The following is a 24,156-nucleotide window of genomic DNA, read 5'->3' on the forward strand; positions in this document are numbered from 1 at the left end:
AGCTCTCTTTAGTGTGATGCTAATTTAAATTTTAATTATAAATGCCACACCCATTTCACTTGAGTGTCTTGAAGCATAAGTAACTGGCTTTTATCCAAGAATTAGAATTAAATGAAATTCCATTGTGTGAGGAGAATCGCACTAGATCTCATACTCTACAGGGGAAAGGACGGGAAGATTCTAATTCTGTAAGCATTCTAGTTCTAGTTTGTTTTTACCCAGTGCAACATTCATTAAAACTTAAAATTCTTACCTTTACTACAAAAGAGGGATGCATTTAGAGTTTTGCACAAACAGTGAGGGGAGAACAGCTTGGAAGCCATGTCAGTAGTCAAGTGTAAATGTGTGTGGTTTTTTAAGTGAATTTGTTTTTTAATATATATAATACAGTGTCTGAAATACTGTAGAACCTACATAAAAATGTTTAATAATTTTAGCATTTTGAAAATCAAAAACTGATAATGACCTCAAAGGAACACTGATGAGGGTCTGAAGGAAGGTGGTATCTCTGGGAGTGGAAAGGAGGTAGGAGGTGTGGGAATGAGAGGAAGTATAAAATTAAGCTTCATAAGATTCAGACACTGGTTAGAGATGTGGGACAAAGAAATAGAGGAATGAAGGGTGAGCCTGGATGTCCAGTCTGTATAATTAGGAGGATATTGCTTTTGTATATAAATATTCTATGAGAAACTGAGGGGACATTGTAGTTCATGAATGAAGATAAATTTGCAAATATTAAATTTGAGATGTTAGTGGTTATATGGACCAAACTGGTCAACAAACAAATTAGAATGGATACAAAGAACAGAAGGTAGATGCAGACATATTGGATTTGGTAGTTAGAAGAAAGGAGAAAAGTCTTAAAAGAGGAGAGGGGCCAGCGAAGGACATGGTGATGGCTTCTTTGTAAAGAAGGAAATATTTACATTTTTTCTGTAAGTATACTTAATGTAAGTGTCTTCTGTAAAGAAGATCTTCTGTAAAGAAGATACTTACATTAGTACCTTACCACACTTCAGATAAAACTCCCAGTGGCCCCAGTCTTCAACCTAGAAATCAATCAGAAAAAAAAGGCAGCCCCTCCCTCTGTGGCCATCTGGTCTCTTATTTCCACTCTGGTTCCTTTTGTCTGCATTATTATTTTTTTTTCCTGAAAATGATTTCACTGTTGAACTTATACAAGGTTTGTAATTGACTGCGTAAGTAAAAACTTTGTTACTTTCTTGTTTACATGCCTAAAAAGGCCTGATGAAAGACTTCACATTCTCTCTTAAGTTCCTGAGAGAGAAACTTTGTGGTCCAGTCTTAATTATGTGACCACCCAGATAGAAGTATCTGTGGTCAGAGAGAGCATCTAGCAGGTCACATTGTCGTGGAAGTAAACAGACTGACTTAAAGTCCGCAAGTAGTTAATGGTTTCAGATGCAGTGATAGGTTGGAGAAGATTAAGGTTTTATACAAATACTTTTAATGCCAAATATAAGACAAATTTCAGTAGAGTTCTGAGGCTGGCACTGGATGGTAAATGGCTGGAGATGAATGGACCCATGGAGAAGTAGAGAGAGAAGTTTCCAGGATGCTTTTCCAGAGTTAAGTATGAGATCCAGTAGCTGGAGGAAGTGATGCTGTGGAAGGATGGCTGAAGGCTGTTGTTCATTTGTTTGTTTTTTTCTCTCTACAACATGGAAGATGTGAATATACTTATTGCTTAGGTTGGATGGACCCAGTAGAGGGAAAGAGACTGAAGATGTGAGCAAAAGGGGAGATAATAGTCCTAGAGGTAGTGAGAGGTGGTTCCATTAAGAGAGCAGGAGGAGATGTGATCCTTGGAAGAAAAGAATTCTTGCATGTTAGAGATGTACAGCAAACATACAGTACTGAAACAAGTATCTTTTTGAATAATTATTGTAGTTTTGTTCCAATTGTATGACAGTGAAGTCTTGGATAACTTCGGTTAGTCTTTAATCAAGTAAACATTTCTGTATCAGCTAGAGTATTTCCAAGCAGGTTTGAGAGGTGAGGCCTGGCCTTTGTGGTGAGGATTAATGTCAGAAGAATGTTTTGTTTCTTAAACACACTGCTTAGGACCTTACATCTTTGATTGTAGAGATGAACCACTTTTTCTGTATATATTTGTATTACATTATTTACATATTTTTATCGGAGTACGATTTACAGTGAAGTGCATGTATTTTTTAAGCTTACAATTAAAAGAATTTTAAAAAATGAAAACACTTAACTGATCTAAGATATTACAGCATTTCTATCACCCTAAAACCCTTTTTCATATTCCCTTCAACTCAGTCTCTACTCTTCATAGGCAAGTGTTTCAGATTTTAATGATCATAAATTATTCTTGCTTTGAATTTAATATACATGAAACCATAGAGTATGCACTCTTGTGCCTGGCTTATTTTGCTCAGCATAATGTTTATGAGTGTCACATGCAGTAGTGGTCCATTATTCAAATATGCCATAATTTGTATATTCATTCTCCTGATGGATTTCTTTTTCATTTTTTTTTTTGCTATCATGTAAAAAAGCTATCATCAAAAAATTTATTCACATTTATTTGCGAAAATATGTTTATTTTCATGGATGAGTATGTAAGAATAAAGTCACTGAATCATAGGGTGCATGTAGGCTTAACTGTGTGAGAAATTAGCCATTCCTAAGGATTTTATTTTACACTGTCCTCTTCAATGTGCAAAAGTTCTAGTTGCAGCTGGGTGCAGTGGCTCACACCTGTAATCCCAGCACTTTGGGAGGCTGAGGCGGGTGGATTATGAGGTCGAGAGATCAAGACCATCCCGGCCAACATGGTAAAACACCATCTCTACTAAAAATACAAAATTAGCTGGGCATGGTGGCACACACCTGTAGTTCCAGCTACTTGGGAGGCTGAGGCAGGAGAATTGCTTGAACCCTGGAGGTGGAGGCTGCAGTGAGCTGAGATCGTGCCACTGCACTCCAGCCTGGTGACAAAGTGAGACTCTGTCTGAAAAAAAAAAGTTCCAGTTGCTCCATATCCTTTCCATCATTTGGTATAGCCAGTCTTTAGAAATTTTAGCCATTTTCATCTGTGTGAAATGGTATCTCATTTTGATTTTTAATTTGTATTTTCCTTATAATTAATGCTGCAGGGTACAGTCTCGTGGTCATTTGAATACCTTCTTTGGTAAAGAGTTTGCTTATAATGTCTTTGACTTTTTTATTTTTGTACTTGTTGATTTTTTCGGTTGGTGCGTGTACATGCATGTGTGTGTTACACAAATCAGATGTGTGCATTGCAAAGTCAGTCTGTGGCTTGCCATCTTACTTTGTTAATGGTTTTCAAAGAAGACAAGTTTTTAATTTGGTTGAATTACAAGTTATCAAATTTCTGTTTTATATTTAATGCTTATTTATACTTCTAAGAAATTTTTCTGTAACCTAAATTTGAGTCAGAATTCTTTTATATTTTCTGCTCGCAGTGTTACAGTTTCAGTTCAGCTCAAATTCTGTATACAGTGTTAGCTACTCTTCTCACATTTATCAGATTGTTTCAGGATCATTTGTTGAAAATATTCTAATTGATTTTTTTGCACCTTTGTAAAAATTAAAGTTATCTATACACATGTGTCTATTTCTGGACTTTCTACTCTTCCAATAATTTCTTGTCTCTAGTTATATCAATATCAGTACTACTGTAGCTGTTAGTAAATTTTGAAATTAGGTAGTGTTAATCTTCCAATATCGTTTTATTTTATTTTATTATTATTATTTATTTTCTTTATGACACTGTCTCACTCTGTTGCCCAGGCTGCAGTGCGTGGCACAGTCTTGGCTCACTGCAACCTCCACCAGCCGGGCCTAAGCTGTGCTCCCACCTCAGCCTCTCTAGTAGCTGGGACTACAGGTGTGCGCCACCATGACAAGTTAATTTTTGCAGTTTTTTGTAGAGACAAGATTTTGTCCTGTTGCCCAGGCTGGTCTAGAATTCTTGGGTTTAAGTGATTTGCTCACTTTGGCCTCCTAGAGTGCTGGGATTACAGGCATGAGCCTCCACTCCTGGCCCAATCTTGTTATTTTCATAGAGTGTTTTAAGTATTCTAGAATCTTTCCATTTCCAAATTCTCAAAAACAAATATGCTGGGATTTTGTTGGGGGTCTATTAAATGTATAGATCGCTTTAGGGAGAATTATACATTAACATTGACTTTTTCAACTTACGAACATGTTATCTCTTTAATTGTTTAAATTCTTTCAGCAATATTTGTAGTATTCAGTATAGAGGTACAAATTTTGGCAAATTTATTTCAAAAATTTTATGATTTTGATGTTACAATTGATTTTTAACCTTTTTTTTCAATTTTTTACTGCCAGTAGTGAGAAACATAATTTATCTATCTATATTGAGCTTATGTTCTGTGAGCTTGCTGAATTTAGTTTTCAGCTCTTATAGTTATTTTGAAGATTCCTTAAGATTTTCATATATTTATGTTAGTTTTGGAAAAAGCAATTTAATTTTATTCCTTTCAAATGCTTTTGATTTCATTGTTTTGCCTTACTGATCGATCTAAATCCTCCAATTAAATGTTAAATTCAGGTGGTGAGAGTGGATATACTAAGCTTAATTCCTGTCTAGGAGGAAGTATTAAATATTTTGCCTTCAATTATAAGCTCATATGTAGACTTTTATTTTTTTCGATTGATGATGTTTTCTTTTATTTTGCTAATAATTTTTTTATGGCATAAATGGGTGTTGAATTTTGTTAAGTGCCTTTTTTTTATTATGTGTATGAAGGTGACTGCCATTTTTCTCCCTTTCTTATTTTTTTAATATGTTTAATTATATGACTGATTTTCAAAAATTAAACCCATCTCACATTTCTGGAATAATGATACTTGATCATGATTCATTAATCATTTTACACATTTCTATATTTTATTTGCTAATATTTTATCAAATATTCTTCATCTACATTCATGAGCAATACTAATCTGATTTTTTCTCTTGTAATATTTTTGTCAAGTTTTGAAATCATGGTTTTGTGGCCAAATAAAGCAATTGGACAGTGTTCCTTCCTCTTTTCTGAAACAGTTTGTTTAAAATTAACATATTTTTTCCTTAAATATTTGGTGGATCCTCTAGCTTAAAAATTCTGCCTGGAGCTTTCTTTATGGAATATATTTGATTACATATGTATATGCAAGATATATATATATACACATACATATTCTCTCATACGTATATATATATATATATATATATATATATAATATATACATAGAGAAAAATTCTTCCTTAGTTTTCATAATATATGGCTTTGAAGGATTTGGTATATTTTACCCATTATTGAATTTATTGATATAAAGATTGTACAATATTCTCATCTTTTTTATATCTGTATGATTTGTACTTATATCCTATCTTTCATTTCCGATATTGGTAATTTGTATTTCTATTTTCTTCATCAATTTTTATTACCCAGTTATTAACTTTTGTGTTTTTTTCATTGACTTCTTCTCTTATTTGTGTTATTTTCTTCATTCCACTTGCTATATATTTAATTTGCTGCTCTTTTGCTACCTTCTAAAGGTGAAATTTAGATAATAGATTCTTAGATTATTTAAAGCTATATATTCCTTTTTAAGCATTGCCTTTAGCTGTGTACTATAGATTTTGGTATGTTGTATTTTAAATTATTCAGTTCAAAATATTTCAGTTTTGGGTTTTTGGTTTGTTTTCTTTTTGACCCATGGTTTATTTAGAAGAATGTTGTTTAACTTTAAAAGATAGCTATGGAGTGTTTATAAATATTTTATTCTTACTGTTTTTAAATGTCTTTTATTATGGTCAAAATACATGCTCTGTAAGATGTCAGTCTTTTGAAATATTTGAGGCTTATTTCAAGGACCAGTATGTAGTCTATCTTGGTTAGTGAGTTATGTGCATGTGAATAAAGCATGTCTCTTCTAAAATTTTTCTATGTAATGAGTACGTGATATTTTGACAGAAAAATTAGATGACTTTGAGATTTTCCTTACTTCAAAGAAAGGTAAATTGCTTGAGACAAGCAATTCTGAGGGAGAAGTTATAAGTTAGAATGGAGCATGCCTCCTAAAAAAGAGTCTTAAAGAATGATCCAAAGACGTCAAGAAATGTCATAAAGACATCTGAGAGTCAGGAACAGCATCTGGTTATAATAAAAAGAGTCAATTTCCACAAGCCAGGACTAATGGGTTTTAGTTTTGTGCCCTTAAGCAAGTCAACTAACTTCTCCAAACTTTGATCTTCTGAATATAACCGCACCTCCCCCCATGGCTAAGCATTCCAACTCTTCTTAGGAATCAAGACACAGAATATGTATGAACACATTTTGAAAGCTAAATCAAATGAAAATTCACGTGGTGATATACCATCACATAGCCTAAATCTATAGCTAATTTTAGTCAAATCTAAGAGTGAAACCAATTTTAGATGATCTATCAAGTGATTTTAATTGCTAACATTCATAAGTCATCTATTGTTCTTCACAGAGGTCTTAGAAAACCACATTAGAAATCACTCTAAAATTGCCACTAATTACTAAACCCAGTGTGTTGTTTTTAAGGATGTTTTCTTGGCATTAGAGTGAATTTATAGACAGCTCTAATGTAATAAAATAGAGCAAAATGAGTTAGCAACACCTAATCATCTATAAAGAATACTTTGTGAACAGATTTTTATTTAGACACTCAAGGTGCAGTGCTTTTTAGACTTCATAAATTAGACATGTGGACATCTAATCAATGTACCAACTTCCCAGAAATAGTCATAGTTTCTTGTTGTACATATAGTTAATATAATTTTAGCAAAGAACATATTTTTGGCTAAAATATTTTGTAGGCAACTCTTTTGGAATACAAAAAGAAATTCTAAGTTCGAACCTTACTCTTTAATAATGTGTGATAATTTTTACATCTTTTAAGGGTAATAGATTTGCATTGAGGACAGGATAACACTTTTCCTCTTCAACCCTACTAACATTTAGGTCAAGCTCTGTTTATAGTTGAGCAGGTTGGTGGTAGTTTATGACAGGTGTTGATAAATTTATTACTTTTTTCCAATAAAAAGTCATTAAACAGCTGTTAAATATCAGACATCCTGGTACATTGCCTTGCGGAAAGTAATACAAAAATGAGGGATTATATTACCTTATGGTAGATCCTATAATACATGTAATACAATATAGTAAGTGTGTTTGTATGTATTAGAGAAGGCATCTATGATGATCAGATGAGCCTGTGACACGGAGGAATGCATTAGCTCCTGCTTGGGAATTAAAAACACTTTCAACTACATGTAACACTGTAGATTGTTATCTTCCTCACAAACTTTCAAAATTAGTGTGAAATTTACTACACCTTGAAAAATAGACTAATGTAACTGAGCAATGTACGTAAGTCTAAATGAGCCCCAAAGAAGATCAGTGTCACTGTGGCGATTTCTTGACTGCCCTGCAGTCAGGAAAATAGTAGGGGTAGAGGAAGGGTCTGTTCAGATAAGAACCATAATATTTCATGATAATGTCAGCATTTTTAGTACTTCTGATGTTCTCAGCACTTCTCTAATTATTTCTTATTTTATCCTTAGAGCAATATGAGGAAGTTGGTACCATTATCTTATTTGTTAGATGAGGCAACTGAGAAACAGACAGGTTAAACAATTTGCTCCTTGTGCACAGCTGGGACATGGCAGAGCCATGATCTAAAGCAGGCAGTCTGATTTAAGGCTCCCCTCTATGCCTTCCTCTACCCACAGGGGATGACGGAGCTCAGGTGGGCACCAGATGACACACACGACTCCTTCTCATCAAGGATGAAAATGCTCCTTGATTTAATTGATGTTATATCCCACTTGAACAGTATGATGTAGTATGGTTTGGTAACCATACATAAATTATTCAAGTCCTAATTGTATGTGAGAATAAGTGTTGAGTAAGTCACTTAGAAGCTCTGAGTCTAGCTTTTTTCTCTCTTTTTAAAATGAGAGTAATATTTTACCTTGTGTGGTTGTTTTCAAGATACAGATTAATCCTTTTAACAAATGAGACAGAATAGAACTTCAGAAACACAGAGGAGCAGGTAATTTGTATAAACAGGGGCTCCCTGCCTTGCTATAGGACACTCAGGTGGTAATGTGTTCAACATGGTGGGACAGATGACCTGAGAAACATTTCAGCTAATGGAAGCTTTTGCTCCAGAATAGTGGTGGTCCTCAGTGGCCGTCCTTTATACAGTTTAACTCTCCAGCAATAATTCTAAGAAATGTCAAAATTGCCCACAGGATTTACTTTCAGAAACTCTCTTTTAATCTCACACAATTTCCAGTTCCAGAAAATTACAGACATTGAGTATAGAGAATCAAGGTAAAAGGAAAATTATTTAAGGACAGAGTTAGATTGCCCTATCAAAGAATGTTGGGCACAGTGGGAAGGTGCCAAACCCTTGGATGTGATTGCTGCAGAGGAAAGGCAGCACAGCTCAGAGGAAAGAATAGTGAAGTCAGGGTAGGAAGCCTGGATTTTCATTCCAGCTGTGCTGTGTGAACTAAGACAAGTGTTTTGACCTTCTTAGCTTTCCTTTTCATGCTGTGTACAATTTGAGGTTCAGTGCTGTTCAAACTACACTCCCCAACCTCTACGACTCTGTAGAGGGTTTCTATAGACTGCAATTTTTGTGGAAGCAGTGAAGTGGGACTCTAGCCTAGCTCCCTTAATCAAGCCAAAGAAGCTCTGCTTTTTCAGTCATAATGAGTTTCAACAAGTGATTTTCTTGGGGAAAAAGTGGGAAGGGGCTTGTTTCTGGGGATAAAACGAAACAAGACCTTATAACAAAAAACCTCAGCTTTGAAATGTTACCATTCCAAGTTGCTTATCTGTAAGCCAGGGTGCCTGTACTCTGCTCACCATGCATGTGATTAGGAAGTCATTGCAAAGATTGAAAAAGCAATAGAGCTTATCATCATGTATCTGCGAATGGGGCTGAGCCACACCAAGATAATAAAGGGGCAAAGCTTATTCAAGGCTCCTCAGTGTCTCATTTCTGGGTTTTCCTCTTACCTGTCCCCTTTGAAGGTGGACTATTCCCATTTTCTGACTTTAACGTTTTTCAAAAAAATTGTTGTGGGTGTATGGGTACCTGAGATATTTTGCTGCAGGCATGCAATGTGTAATAATCACAGTAAATAGGGTACCCATCTCCTCAAGTTTTTATCCTTGGTATTACAAACAATCCAGTTATACACATTTAGTATTTTAAAATGCGCAATTAAACTTTTATGGACTGTAGTCACCCAATTTGCTATCAAATATTGGATTGCATTTTTTCTATGTTTTGTACTCATTAACTATTGCCATCTTCCTTCCACCTTGTCATTACCCTTCCCAGCCTCTGGTAACCATCCTTCTGCTTCCTGTCTCCATGAATTTAGCTGCTTTGATTTCCAGATTCCACAAATAAGTGATAACATCCATTGTTTGTCTTTCTTTGTATGGCTTATTTCCCTTAACTTTTCCTCCAATTGCCTCTATATTATTGCGTATGACAGGCTATCATTCTTCTTTTTATGGCTGAATAGTACTTTATTATGTATATGTTCCATATTTCTATATCCATTAATCTGTTGATGGATGCTTAGGTTGCTTCCAAGTCTTGGCTATTGTGAACAGTATTTCAGTAGACATGGGATTGCAGATATCTCTTTGATATAAGGATTTCTTTTCTTTTGAATATATATCCAAGAGTGGGATTGCCATCCTATGGTAGCTGTATTTCTAGTTTTTGAGGAACCTTCAAACCATTCTCCACAGTGGTTGTAGTAATTTATGTTCCCACCAACAGCATATAAGGGCTACCTTTTCTCAACATCCTCACCAGCATTGGTTATTGCCTGTCTAAGATAAAAGCCATTTTAACTGGCATGAAATGATATCTCATGGTAATTTTGAGTTGCATTTCTCTGATAATCAATGATACTGAGCACCTTTTCATACAGCCATTTTCCATTTTTATATATTCTGTTGATAAATGTCTATTCAAGTCTTTTGCCGATTTTAAAATTGGATTATTAGATTTTATTCCTGTAGAGTTGTTTAAGTGCCTTATATATTCTGGTTATTAATCCCTTGTCAGATGGGTAGTTTGCAGATATTTTCTCCCATTCTTTGGAGTGTCTCTTCACTTTGTTGATTGTTTCCTTTGCTGTGCAGAAGCTTTTTAACTTTATGTGACCCCATTTGTCCATGTTTGCTTTGGCCACCTGTGGTTCTGGGACTCAGGCTTTTTAATGTTCTCTCTACTCTCCCCCCAAGTCCTGAGGGATATCATAATAATCTATTTGTACCAAAGTACAATGTGCCTGATAAGCCTTAAAACCTAGGGGCCCATTGGCGAGACTTGCATTTCAACAAAGGCCAAAATTTTAAATAAAAGAAATAAAGAAAAAAGCTCTAATAATAAAAACTAGTGTAGATTATTCTTTAACAGGGGAGTTCTTCAAACATGCTACGTAGGTGACCATCTACTTCCCTAAGATTGGTCCTCCTGGGCATAGTAGTATGGCATAGTGTTTGTGAGAAAGGACTCTAAAACCAGTCACGTTGGTTGCAATGCTGGCTGCATCACTTCCAGGCTATGTGGATTTGAGCTAGATACACAGGGTCTCATATTCTTCATCTGCAAAATGGGAATTTATAACAGTATGTACATCAAGTTTACTATCAAACATCAATGTAATCTATAAAAGGCACTCAAGACAATCCTTGGCATATAATAGACACTAAAAATGGAAAAACATGTATAAGAGCTATTTGGTAAAAAGCTTAGAAGAATAGAGACTAAATATCATGGTTCAGACTATAAAGATTATAGTGAAAAGAAAAGATGACAAGTTAAATAAGTTTTGTGAAAAAGGCAAGTCTTGATTTCCCATTTGAATGATTTGTAACAGATTAGGTGGAGAACATTCTAGACAGAGTGAAGAACAAAAATAAAACAATGGAAGAATACATGGTGCATCCACAGTATCATGAAGTGGACTGGAGCAGAGGTTATACAATTGTTCATGAGGAGAAGTAGGAGAGGAAAATGATATTTAAGGGACACTAGATGGAAATCAGTCAATGGGAAGGTTTGGAATGGTTGAGAAAATTTCTTTAGGGGAGACGGTTAGCTATTACAGTATTCTATATCTAAAGTAAGGAGAATATAAGTTACTGTCATGAAATAATTTTAGAGTTAGGTAATTTGGGCAAATACTTTAGCATCTCTGAGTCTCAGCTCTTAGGATCAGTTTCCTGATCATAAACTGAGATACTATTCTTACAAGATTACCATGAAAATCATTTGAGATGAAGCAGACAAAAGGACTTTGTAGATCCTAAGTGCTTTGGAAATATTATTACCTAGTGCCATTGTTTACTCTTAAACACAAGTAGTAGCAATGGGAATGAATAAAGAATGTATGCGGGTTGAAGTTGCGTGAAGAAATTCACAAAATAACTGATTAGCTAGAATTAAAGAGGATGCTTGAGTCATTTGACCTTTATTCCTGGGGAAAAAGGGTCTTCCTGTTTATTTTTCAAAAAATAATATATTATCTTAGGATAGACTTTTAAATCACTTTCTGATTTTATCATTTTTGTTGAAATATTTTAATATGTATTGGTTTATTACTTTTGCATTGAAGTAAGGCAAAAAGTAAGAGTTCCCGCAAACATTATTTAATGTGTTACTGTGTTCCAGCAGTTCTTATTCTCAGAGTCATCCCTGTGACCATCAGTCACATTATATACACATCCTTTTACTCCTTCATGTGGAAAGGATATATAAAACAGGCATAAATCTTCACTGACCTGAAAAAGACATTCTAGAGGATGCTTTTTAAAACTTCATCTTTAATACCAGCCTATTTGCTCATCATCTGCCTTGTCCCAACTTGCTCTACCTGCTCCCTCTCCTCACCCACTATTGGTGTATCTGGCTTGCCCTTCCATCTCCAGCTACTCTGGTTTTCTTCTTTGCTGTGTTTGGAGGAGGATGCTTATAAAGTTGCTTGGTCAGTGTGCTGCTCAATGCTGTTTTCCACAGGGGCCCTCTTGCTCAGTTGCACCTTTTCTGCACTTTGTTAGGTTTGCTCCTTCTCTGTTGCTGTAATTTTGCCCTTCTACCTGATGGGAAACTTCTCTGAGTCAGTTACTTTCCAAATCACCAAGAATTTACTGTTGAACAGATACATGGCGAGCCATGTTTATGTGTCACCCTTTTATATATTTTGAAATAATCTCTTTTAAATCATTAATTATAGGGCATTTGCTGATGAGGTGCTGTTGTATTGAAAAGCACAGGCTTTCTTGCTATATTCTTGTGGGAAAATAATTCTAGTCCTAACATAGTCCAGAACACACAACACTAAGTTAATGGAAATGAAGGAGCAGTTAAGAGTAAGGTTATTCTATTAGTCTAGGATTAAGCAAATAACAGTAAAGTCAAAAAGTCAGGTGATTTAATAGCAAAGAGATGGAATCAACCCAAATGCCCATCAACAATAGATTGGATAAAGAAAATGTGGTATATATACACCATGGAATATTATGAAGCCATAAAAAGGAATGAGGTCATGTCTTTTGGGGGACATGGATGAAGCAAAAGCCTTTATCCTCAGCAAACTAACACAGGAATAGAAAATCAAGCATCGCGTATTCTCAGCCATAATTGGGAGCTGAACAATGAGAAGACATGGACTCAGGGAGGGGAACAACACACACTGGACCCTGTTGGAGGGTGGGTTGGGGGGAGGAAGAGCATTAGGAAAAATAGCTAATGCATGCTGGGCTTAATATCTAGGTGATGGGTTGATAGGTGTAGCAAACCAGCATGCCACATGTTTACCTACATAACAAACCTGCACATCCTGCACATGTAACCTAGAACTAAAAATAAAAATTAAAAAAAGTCAGGTAATAAGTATATTTCTAGACAAAAGGCAGGAAAACAGATCAGAATCAGGGCCAGTGAGACAAGTTTAGTCTTGAGGTCTGGACTTGGGGAGGCAAACTCCTTGGGCTGTATCATAAGAGGTCCTGTCCCTTTGTCTTTTGTCTGTCTTGAAAGTTAACCTCTGAATACCCAGCTCACCTGGATATTTAGTAGTTTACTGCCTTCGTTAAGTAACGTAAAATACTTTACTGCACTTAATAAGGAACATAAAATTGTTTGTTGATCTGAAAATGCTTTTAACTTAATTCTGGTAGTAATTTAGCAATAAATTTTTGACTGTTTAAAAGTTCATTATCTTCTTTAGACCACTAGGGTATCGAGCTTTTAGAGTCACATTAAACAGTTCTCTTAAAATGAATATGTTAACAGTTTCAGAGTTTACACACTTGCTGTTCAAATCTGGGGCTCGGAGTCAAAGCTGCATTTCATGTTAGTTACATGACCTTAAGCAAGTTTCCAGAAACTCTAAACCTTGAACCACTTTATCTGGAAAACAAAAATACTTATTTTATACAATTATTGTGAGCATAAAATGAGATAAACAAGAAAATTGCATACACAGAGCCTGGTCCATAGTCAGTAATAATTGAATATTATTACGAAGACTTCTTATAATAACATAGTCTAGTGTTTGAATCTCTCTCAAAGAATTTCTTTCCAAAGCCTTAAATCTTATCCGTAATTACCGAAGATAATGTGTGGTTATGTAACTAATGTTAAAATATCTGGAGCGTAATTTGGAGTTATAGATTTTAAGCAGTTAAGATGACATGATGTTCTCCTGGTGTTCACCCTCCAGTTACCCCTCATCCACCTTGAGTTTTTCCTGATTTGAACTATTTTCCTTTTTTATTATTATTATACTTTAAGTTCTGGAGTACATATGCAGGACGTGCAGGCTTGTTACATAAGTATACGCATGCCATGGTGGTTTGCTACATCCATCACTCCATCATCTACTTTGGGTATTTCTCCTAATGCTACCCCTCCACTATCTCCCCACCCCCTGCTATCCCTCCCTTAACCCCCTACCCCCTGACAGGCCCCAGTGTTTGATGTTCCCTCTCTGTGTCCATGTGTTCTCATTGTTATATGAGTGAGAACATGCGGTGTTTGGTTTTTTGTTCTTGTGTCAATTTGCTGAGAATGATGAGCTATTTTCTTTTAAAACATTGAACTTCAGAGAGAGGATTAGGTATGTAGGTTTGTTTGGGGTGGTGTAAGGACTTGTGTCAGTAACCACTGGTAATATTCACTTTACATATGAATATTTGTATAATAGACTCCAGGACAAGGACCAAACTACCTTTTTGCTTTATTTGGGTGTGCCGTTTTGGGCTGTATCTCTTTATCTCTTTGAATCTTTATATGTCTTCATATAATAGACATAATAATGCCTTCCTTAAAGAGTTTCTGTGAGGATTACTGAGATAATTTAAGTTTCTGAAACATATCAGGTGCTCATTAAATATCAGCCTCCTTTCGTATCTCAGTCATTTGTCTGAAGGAAGTTGCACAGCCAGTATTTTGACTCACCAACTCTTTCCTTAAGGCCTCTATGGTTTTTTGATGAGAGTGTATCACACACACATTCAGTAGGAGCTCAGCAACTGGGAAGGTGAGATTTCAATATGAGGAAATTGTTGCCAAACCATAGAGCTATACGGCATCTTCCCTTTCACTTCTGAATGCTTCTTAGGAATGTCTTTGTTCTTCCTCTTTCATTCTCCAACCTAGCAGAATTCTTAGGTTGCCTCCCATTATATCTATCATAATTTTCACATCAGTTACCACCTGATTAGTTTTCTGCAATTGCTTCTCAAATCTTCTCATTGCTTTTCTCAGTACTAATAATAACTAATATTTACTGGGTTTTGCTATCTTCTAGACATTGTTCCAAAAAATTTACATGTATTGATGTATTTAAACCTTACAACTATCCTATAAGGAGATACTATTTCTGTCCCAACATAAGTAATTTGCAAGATAAAGCAGTAGGGAAGTAATTATTATTTTTTATTATTGAGACAGAGTCTCCCTCTCTTGCCAGGCTGGAGTTCAGTGGCATGATCTCGGCTTACTGCAACCTCCACTCCCTGGGTTCAAGCAATTCTCCTCGCTCAGCATCCTGAGTAGCTGGAACTACAGGCATGCACTACCACACCTGGCTAAATTTTGTATTTTTAGTAGAAATAGGGTTTCACCATGTTGGCTGGAATGGCCTCAATCTCCTGACCTCAAGTGATCCACCTACCCAAACTCCCAAGGAAGTAATTTTCTTATAATCTCACAGAGAGTGTATCACAGAGTTGGGATTCCATTGCAGATAATCTGTATCAAGGGACTCTGCTAAAAGCCAATAACCATTAGTGCCTCCTCCTCAATTAGGACTTCTTAAATTTCAAAACCCTCTACATTTTTATTCTATTTTGTCAGTTCTCTGCTCCCCATCAGAAGCATTCCTTTCTGGACAAAGTGGATGCTTCTCCATTTTTGCACAAGACATGACTGTCTCAGATGCTTCCCTCTGCTCACACTGCTTCTCCTTTTCTGGATTGTGTAAGGCCCAGTACAGCCAGTTCAGGCTTATTGGAATCTATATTGTTCATTTGTTAGTTCATGGGTTTATTACTTTCATTCATTTATATAATCATCTATCTGAAAAATAGTATGAGTCTATTATGTATCAATGGCTATAAAAATTTAAAGGTAAATAGAACATGGCTCCTACTCTTCAAGAGTTTACAGTCACATTGGAGAGGCAGACATACAGATAAAATATTTTACATAAATAATTACAGTATTTTGAGAGTTACCATGACAAAGGTACATGCAAGGTATTGCGGGAGCACAGAGGAGGAAGTGCTGTACTCTGAGGAGGTCAAATGAGCTGATTTTGATCCTTGGCTCAGTCTCAAATGTACGAATATTCTATCGACATTTATGAAAGAAACTAAGACTGCTAAAATAGTGTTTCAAGAAGGAAGTCTAATATATTTTTAATTGTATTAATTTTAGAAATTTGGGATTTGAAAAAAGAGTCAAATTATTCTTAGGATGACCAAGTAGGATACAACTGTCATAGTCCAGATGAGGAGATGACTGAGTTCAGAACTAAGGCATTACTATGCTGCCTCAGGTATGGACATGGGGTGGGTCATACGGGATCTAGAATGACTCCTGGGTATATGCTGTGGCCAAGCGGATAATTATGATGACATTATTGAGATTACTGATTCAGGAAAATTACTAAGTTCTGGATAGAGTTTAATTTGAGGAAACTAGGTGGAGATACCAAGCAGCTGAAATGTGTGCAGATTATTTGATAAAGACAGCTTTTATCCTAAAGTCAGGCAATCATAAATGATGGAGAAGCTGTGGTGAAAAGGGAACCCTCATACTCTGTTCATGAGAATGAAAATTAGTAAAGCTACTATGATGAACAGTTTGGAGGTTCCTCAAAAAAAAACTAAAAATACACTGCTGGTGGGAATGTAAACTAGTACAACCACAATGAAAAACAGTGTGAAGAAACTTTAAAGAACTAAACACATTTACAAGAAAAAAACAACCCCATCAAAAAGTGGGCAAAAGTTATGAACAGACACTTCTCAAATGAAGACATTTATGCAGCCAATAAACATATGAAAAATGCTCATCATCACTGGTCATTAGAGAAATGCAAATCAAAACCACATTGAGATACCATCTCATGCCAGTTAGAATGGTGATCATTAAAAAATCAGGAGATAACAGATGCTGGAGAGGATGTGGAGAAATAGGAAAACTATTACACTGTTGGTGGGAATGTAAATTAGTTCAACCATTGTGGAAGACAGTGTGGCAATTCCTCAAGGATCTAGAACTAGAAATACCATTTGACCCAACAATCCCTTTACTGGGTATATACACAAAGGATTATAAATTGTTCTATTTTGAAGACACAAGCACATGTATGTTCATTGCGGCACTGTTTACGATAGCAAAGGCTTGGAACCAACACAAATGCCCATCAATGATAGACTAGATAAAGAAGATATGGCACATATACAGCATGGAATACTATACAGCCATAAAAAAGAATGAGTTCATGTCCTTTGCAGGGACATGGATGAATCTGGAAACAATCATTCTCAGCAAACGGACACAAGAACAGAAAAACAAACACCGTATGTTCTCACTCATAAGTGGGTGTCGAACAACAAGAACACATGGACACAGGGAGGGGTACATCACACAGCGGAGCCTGCTGGGGGGTGAGGGGACTAGGGGAGGGATAGTAGGGGATGGGGGCATTGGGGAGTGATAACATTAGGAGAAATATCTAATGTAGGTGATAGGGATATGGATGCAGTAAACCATCATGGTAGGTGTATACCTATGTAACAATCCTGCAGGATCTGCACATGTGCCCCCTAACTTAAAAAATATATATATATAAAGGAACTAAAGTAGAACTACAATTAGATCCAGGAATCTCACTACTGGGTGTATACCCAGAGGATAAATCATTATACAAAACAAGATACTTGCACATGCATGTTTACAGCAGCACGATTCACAATTGCAAAAATATGGAACTAGTCCAAATGCCCATCAATGAATAAATGAATAAAGAAATAGTGATAAATATATTTTTTCTTTATCCATTCATCTGTTGCAGATATACATATTTCCAACAGAAATGCTGTGTGTGTGTGTGTGTGTGTGTGTGTGTGTGTGTGTGTGTGTATGATGTTACCACTCAGCCATAAAGGAACGAATTAATGGCATTCCCAGAAACATGGATGGAGACTATTATTCTAAGTGAAGTATTTCAGTAATGTAAAACTAAACATCATATGTTGTCACTCATAAGCGGGAGCTAAGAGGATGCAAAGGCATAAGAGTGATGCAATGAACTTTGGGGTCTCTGGGAAAAGTGTGGGAGGAATGAAAGTCTACAAACTGGATTCAATGTATACTACTTGGGTTATGGATGCATCAAAATTTCACAAATTACCACTAAAGAACTTATTTATGTAACCACATACCAGTTGTTTCCCAAAAATCTGTGGATTTTTTTTTTTAAACAAAAAATAAATAAAAAGAGAACAAAACAAAAGAGTGGGTAGGAGAGAGATGAGCTCAGTTTGGGTGGTTGCGAAAGTGGTTTTGAGTTTCAGCATTATTATTAAAGATAGCGAGGGCTGGATAATGAATGATATACTGGGTAGAGAGGACATAAAAGTTACTGAGGCATGAAAAAATATGGAGCCCTTAGTGAATAACAGGTTGCTTTCTGTGATTGGGTTTGTGTTTGCAACTGTGGACTGAGTTTGCATTTGGTGGGCTTTACTTCACATTGAACATTCCTGCTCAAACTTTTTCTAACAATTATTGCCTAGAACAGTAACTTTGAACCAGTAATGCCAGTCAGGAGATTTAGATTTGAAAATATCAGAGGCATTAATGGAATTGCTACTTTGATTTAAGCAAAAAGAAGCATTTGTTTCTAAGTTTGAAAGACCAAGGATTTTGGATTGAATGATTGGCAGACAATTTTATTCTACCAAAATTGGTTTAAAAATAATTTACCCTATTGTATCATAACTTTCCAAAGCCTTTTCTTCACAAGGAGATGTCACACAGGAGAATAAAAAATGATTTTTTTTTAATTTTACTTTAGATTCTGGGGTACGTGTGCAGATCATGCAAGATTGTTGCATAGGTACATTCCTGGTTTGTGTTTGTGAATGAATACCAAATTATTTCTAGGAAGAAGGGTTATATTCTGATAATTTGTGAAAACCAGACAGACTTGGACTTCTTTAGAGTTCATCTCTTTCTCTCTGTCTTTTCTTCTCCTTTTCTCATTTACACTCCCCTGTCTCTTGTGAAGCTTGGCTCCTGGCCAGAGCATGTATCCCCAAATCCCCTACAGAGCCTGATTGAAGTGAAACTGGCAGATTTCCAAGTTCAGGGAAAGATAAAAGAGCAAATTTCTGAGACAATCTGTAGTCCATGATGTGTTCTTTAATGAATTAAACAGATTATCTACCCAAACACATACTGGAATACCAACAAAGCCTTTTGACTGTTACTGTTATTCTGGGAATATTTCACTGACAAAACAGTAAATTCAATTCAACAAAAATTTGAGTTCCTATTCCATGTAAGGCCCTGTGCTGGTAAATCAGCAAAATTAAAAGTAAGCTTTATTTTCTTTTTCTTCACATAATTCAAGAAACTAGTCATCATAGAGATTTCTTATATGTGTAGTCAGGAAAAGATTATTTGAATAAAAACAGGTTTTACATACATAGATAATATTAATTTGTGAATTTTGAGTATCTGGAATATGAGGGGAATATACTTAGATTTAAATTCTTATGTTTGTGTAAGTAAACATGATATTAGGAAAGAAAGTAAAGTACAAATGACTTCATGAAGTTAATATGGCTGTATAAATTGCTGGTCATATTACTCAAGGTTTTCTGAATAATCATTATTACCTTTTATTACTATTTCAGTTGTGCCCACCCAGAAGTGGTTTATCAAAAAACATTATAAATGTAGTTAATGGTACTGATTTGTTTTAACTAATTATTTTAAAAGTAAATGTGTATTGAAATTCATGTATTCTCCTACCTCTTCTGCAATTTTTCATACATTGTGTGTTATGAAGACTTTTGAAATATGTTGTAAATGTAATAAATCTAGAATTGAACTCTGATATTTATTTTAACATATTTTAACATTAATTTCTTTTTAGATGCTACATGGAGTTATGTGGAAATGAGAGAGATTCATGAAACTCCTCCTCCAGGAAAGAATGTCTTTCATAGATGGAGCTTTGCTTCTGGTTGGCACAGGATAGCGACAATGTGGCGGAGCCATGCCTGCCCTTCCTGCTCTTTCCAATGATGCACAGAATATCTGAACAGTGATGCTTGCCTTGGATTTTCAGATTTTCATCCTGCTACCTTGTTTACTATTTTGGGGCAGAAAAGCTTGCACTACTTGCTCTCCATGGTGGCTAATTTTTTCAAGAGCTTGATATTACCTTACATTCATAAGCTGTGCAAAGGAATGTTTACAAAGAAATTGGGAAATACAAACAAAAAAAAAGAGAATCGTCAGCCAAAAAAGGATCAAGACCTTCCTACTGCTGGCCAGAGCAAATCCCCCAAGTTTTCTTACACCTTTAAAAGCACTGTAAAGAAGATTGCAAAGTGTTCATCCACTCACAACTTATCCACTGAGGAAGACAAGGCTAGTAAAGAGTTTTCCCTCTCACCAACATTCAGTTACCGAGTAGCTATTGCCAATGGTCTACGGAAGAATACTAAAGTAATCGTCAGTGATAATGAGGATCTGCTTCAAGAGCTGTCTTCAATTGAGAGTTCCTACTCGGAATCATTAAATGAACTAAGGAGTAGCACAGAAAACCAGGCACAACCAATACACACAATGCCAGTTAGACGCAACAGAAAGAGCTCAAGCAGCCTTGCACCCTCTGAGGGTAGCTCCGATGGGGAGCGTACTCTACATAGCTTAAAACTGGGAGCTTTACGAAAACTGAGAAAATGGAAAAAGAGTCAAGAGTGTGTCTCCTCAGACTCAGAGTTAAGCACCATGAAAAAATCCTGGGGAATAAGAAGCAAGTCTTTGGACAGAACTGCTCGAAACCCAAAGACAAATTCCCTGGATCCAGGTTTCAGTTCCTCTGGCTGCATTAGCCAAACACATGATGTCATGGAAATGATCTTTAAGGAACTTCAGGGAATAAGTCAGATAGAAACAGAACTTTGTGAACTACGAGGGCACGTCAATGCTCTCAAACACTCCATCGATGAGATCTCCAGCAGCGTGGAGGTTGTACAAAGTGAAATTGAGCAGCTACGTACAGGGTTTGTCCAGTCTCGAAGGGAAACCAGAGACATCCATGATTATATTAAGCACTTAGGTCATATGGGTAGCAAGGCAAGCTTGAGATTTTTAAATGTGCCTGAGGAAAGATTTGAGTATGTTGAAAGTGTGGTGTACCAAATTCTAATAGATAAAATGGGTTTTTCAGATACACCAAATGCTATTAAAATTGAATTTGCTCAGAGGATAGGGCACCAGAGGGACTGCCCAAATGCAAAGCCTCGACCCATACTTGTGTACTTTGAAACCCCTCAGCAAAGGGATTCTGTCTTAAAAAAATCATATAAACTCAAAGGAACAGGCATTGGAATCTCAACAGATATTCTAACTCATGACATCAGAGAAAGAAAAGAGAAAGGGATACCATCCTCTCAGACATATGAGAGCATGGATATAAAGTTGTCTACTCCAGAGCTAAAAATCAAAAAGAACAATTGGCAGTCACCTGATGACAGTGATGAAGATCTTGAATCTGACCTCAATAGAAACAGTTACGCTGTGCTTTCCAAGTCAGAGCTTCCAACAAAAGGAAGTACTTCCAAGCCAAGCTCAAAATCGCACACTGCTAGATCCAAGAATAAAGCTGCTAATGGCAGCAGAATTTCAAATAAATCAGATTATGATAAGATCTCCTCACAGTTGCCAGAATCAGATATCTTGGAAAAGCAAACCACAACCCATTATGCAGATGCAACACCTCTCTGGCACTCACAGAGTGATTTTTTCACTGCTAAACTTAGTCGTTCTGAATCAGATTTTTCTAAACTGTGTCAGTCTTACTCAGAGGATTTCTCAGAAAATCAGCTTTTCACCAGAACTAATGGAAGCTCTCTCCTGTCATCTTCGGACCGGGAGCTATGGCAGAGGAAACAGGAAGGAACAGCTACCCTGTATGACAGTCCCAAGGACCAGCGTTTGAATGGAAGTATTCAGGGTATCCAAGGGCAGACTGAAATTGAAAACACAGAAACTGTGGATAGTGGAATGAGTAATAGCATGGTGTGTGCATCTGGGGACCAAAGTCGTTACAGTGATTCCCAGCTCTCTTTACATGAGGATCTTTCTCCATGGAAGGAATGGAATCAAGTAGAGCAAGGAGCTGATTTAGGCTTGGATTCATCTACCCAGGAAGGTTTTGATTATGAAACAAACAGTTTTTCTGACCAACAGCTTGGTGTTTACAATAAAGACCTGAAAGACTTGGGAAAGTGCCGCAGTGACCTTCAAGATGACTCAGAGAGCTACGACTTAACTCAAGATGACAACTCTTCTCCATGCCCTGGCTTGGATAATGAATCACAAGGCCAGTGGCTTGGCCAATATGACTCTTATCAGGAAGCTAATTCTGATGAGCTATACCAAAATCAAAACCAGTTGTCCATGATCTATCGAAGTCAAAGTGAACTGCAAAGTGATGATTCAGAGGATGCCCCACCCAAATCATGGCATAGTCGATTAAGCATTGACCTTTCCGATAAGACTTTCAGCTTCCCAAAATTTGGATCTACTCTGCAGAGGGCTAGGTCTGCCTTGGAAGTCGTATGGAACAAAAGCACACAGAGTCTGAGTGGGTATGAGGACAGTGGCTCTTCATTAATGGGGAGATTTCGGACATTATCTCAATCAACTGCAAATGAGTCAAGTACCACACTTGATTCTGATGTCTACACGGAACCCTATTACTATAAAGCAGAGGATGAGGAGGATTATAGTGAACCAGTGGCTGAAAATGAAACAGATTATGTTGAAGTGATGGAACAAGTCCTTGCTAAACTAGAAAACAGGACTAGTATTATTGAAACAGATGAACAAATGCAAGAATATGATCACCTTTCATATGAAACACCTTATGAAACTCCACAAGATGAGGGTTATGATGGTCTGGCAGATGATGTGGTTAGCGAAGAGGGATTAGAACCCTTAAATGAAACATCAGCTGAGATGGAAATAGGAGAAGATGAAAATCAGAACATTCCTGAACAGCCTGTGGAGATCACAAAGCCAAAGAGAATTCGTCCTTCTTTCAAAGAAGCAGCTTTAAGGGCCTATAAAAAGCAAATGGCGGAGTTGGAAGAGAAGATCTTGGCTGGAGGTATTCATGTTTCAATGCTACATTGTGAGCTAATTGTGTTTTAACATTGGGTAGCACTTCTTTATAGCATATTCTATTTTAACTTGCTTGAAAGAGTTTACTTGCAATAACTTTTCATGCTTACTTTGAGGAGCATTTTATTTTACTCAAGTAGCTCTCCTAAAAAGTTGGGCTTGATGATTTAAAACCAAACAATATTTTAAATGGGTCATATTGGAATGAGCCCAAACTTAACCCAACACATTGTGGATCAGATTTCTCTGCTTAATTTAGGCACAGATCTCATTTTATATCAACAAACTTTGTGGCCTCAGTTATCAAAGAAAAGGTGAGTGAAAACAAGAGGTCAAAGCCAGAAGTCTGGGGTCTATTTCTTGGTTCATTAAGTTTACAGCGATGGGGAGAAAGGTATAGTTCATCTTAAAAAAAATCTGAAAAGATGAAGTCTGAGACTTAATCACTTCTTTTCCTATCCATTAACAATTTAGGGGCTGCCCGCAGGAAAACTTGTAGCACAGGCTAATGATAGGCCAGTCCCATGGAAGACCACTGACTCATTCACAATCTATTGGCACAGTCAGGGAGGGGCCATGGCCCCAGGCCATGCCTGAGTGGTCACACTATTGTTTGAAAAGAGGTCAGTAAGGGGATAGAGTTCAGTAGTTACCTCCCTAAAAATAAAGTCCCTTCTCCACCACGGAAATGAGAGAGTACCTTAACTAACAAGATTACTTGCTTTCTTGTGGAACAGCTTTGAAATATATACTCCTGGAAAGTAATAGTTATATCTAAATATATGAGTTTATTTACTTTTTATTTCTCAACCCAACTTCCTCTGCACTTACTTCAGTCTCTTATGTATTTTAGTTGCATGATAATTATATTTTTGGGATAGTCTGTTATAATCTCAATATAAATGAATTGCTTATTATGTTTCCTGATCATGGGATTGTCATCATTAAGCTATTATTGTACGTAATACTTCATATATATGATCAAGTGTTATTTGCTATTATGAAATAATATAATATCTGCAGCCAGCCGCTTATTACAGCTTCTTTGTCTTCACCAAAGCTGTGATCAGACTCCTCTACACTAGCCATTTTCTGGTTGATATGAGAAGATTATTG

The 24,156-nt window shown here is 36.3% G+C and overlaps 1 protein-coding gene across 2 annotated transcripts in view; it reads left to right on the forward strand.

Annotated features, from left to right (window-relative positions):
- UNC13C (unc-13 homolog C) overlaps window positions 1-24,156 on the forward strand; it is a 625,259-nt gene that overhangs the window by 18,819 nt on the left and 582,284 nt on the right. For both annotated transcript variants that reach the window (XM_037743781.1, XM_017543349.2), the window contains exon 2: window positions 19,778-23,026. In XM_037743781.1, coding sequence (XP_037599709.1) covers window positions 20,035-23,026 — 2,992 coding nt within the window. In that variant the 5' untranslated portion in view covers window positions 19,778-20,034. The remainder of the gene's footprint in view (window positions 1-19,777; window positions 23,027-24,156) is intronic.

This window comes from Cebus imitator, unplaced genomic scaffold, assembly GCF_001604975.1.
Source record: "Cebus imitator isolate Cc_AM_T3 unplaced genomic scaffold, Cebus_imitator-1.0 Scaffold154, whole genome shotgun sequence".
In the NCBI taxonomy this organism is placed as follows: domain Eukaryota; kingdom Metazoa; phylum Chordata; class Mammalia; order Primates; family Cebidae; genus Cebus; species Cebus imitator.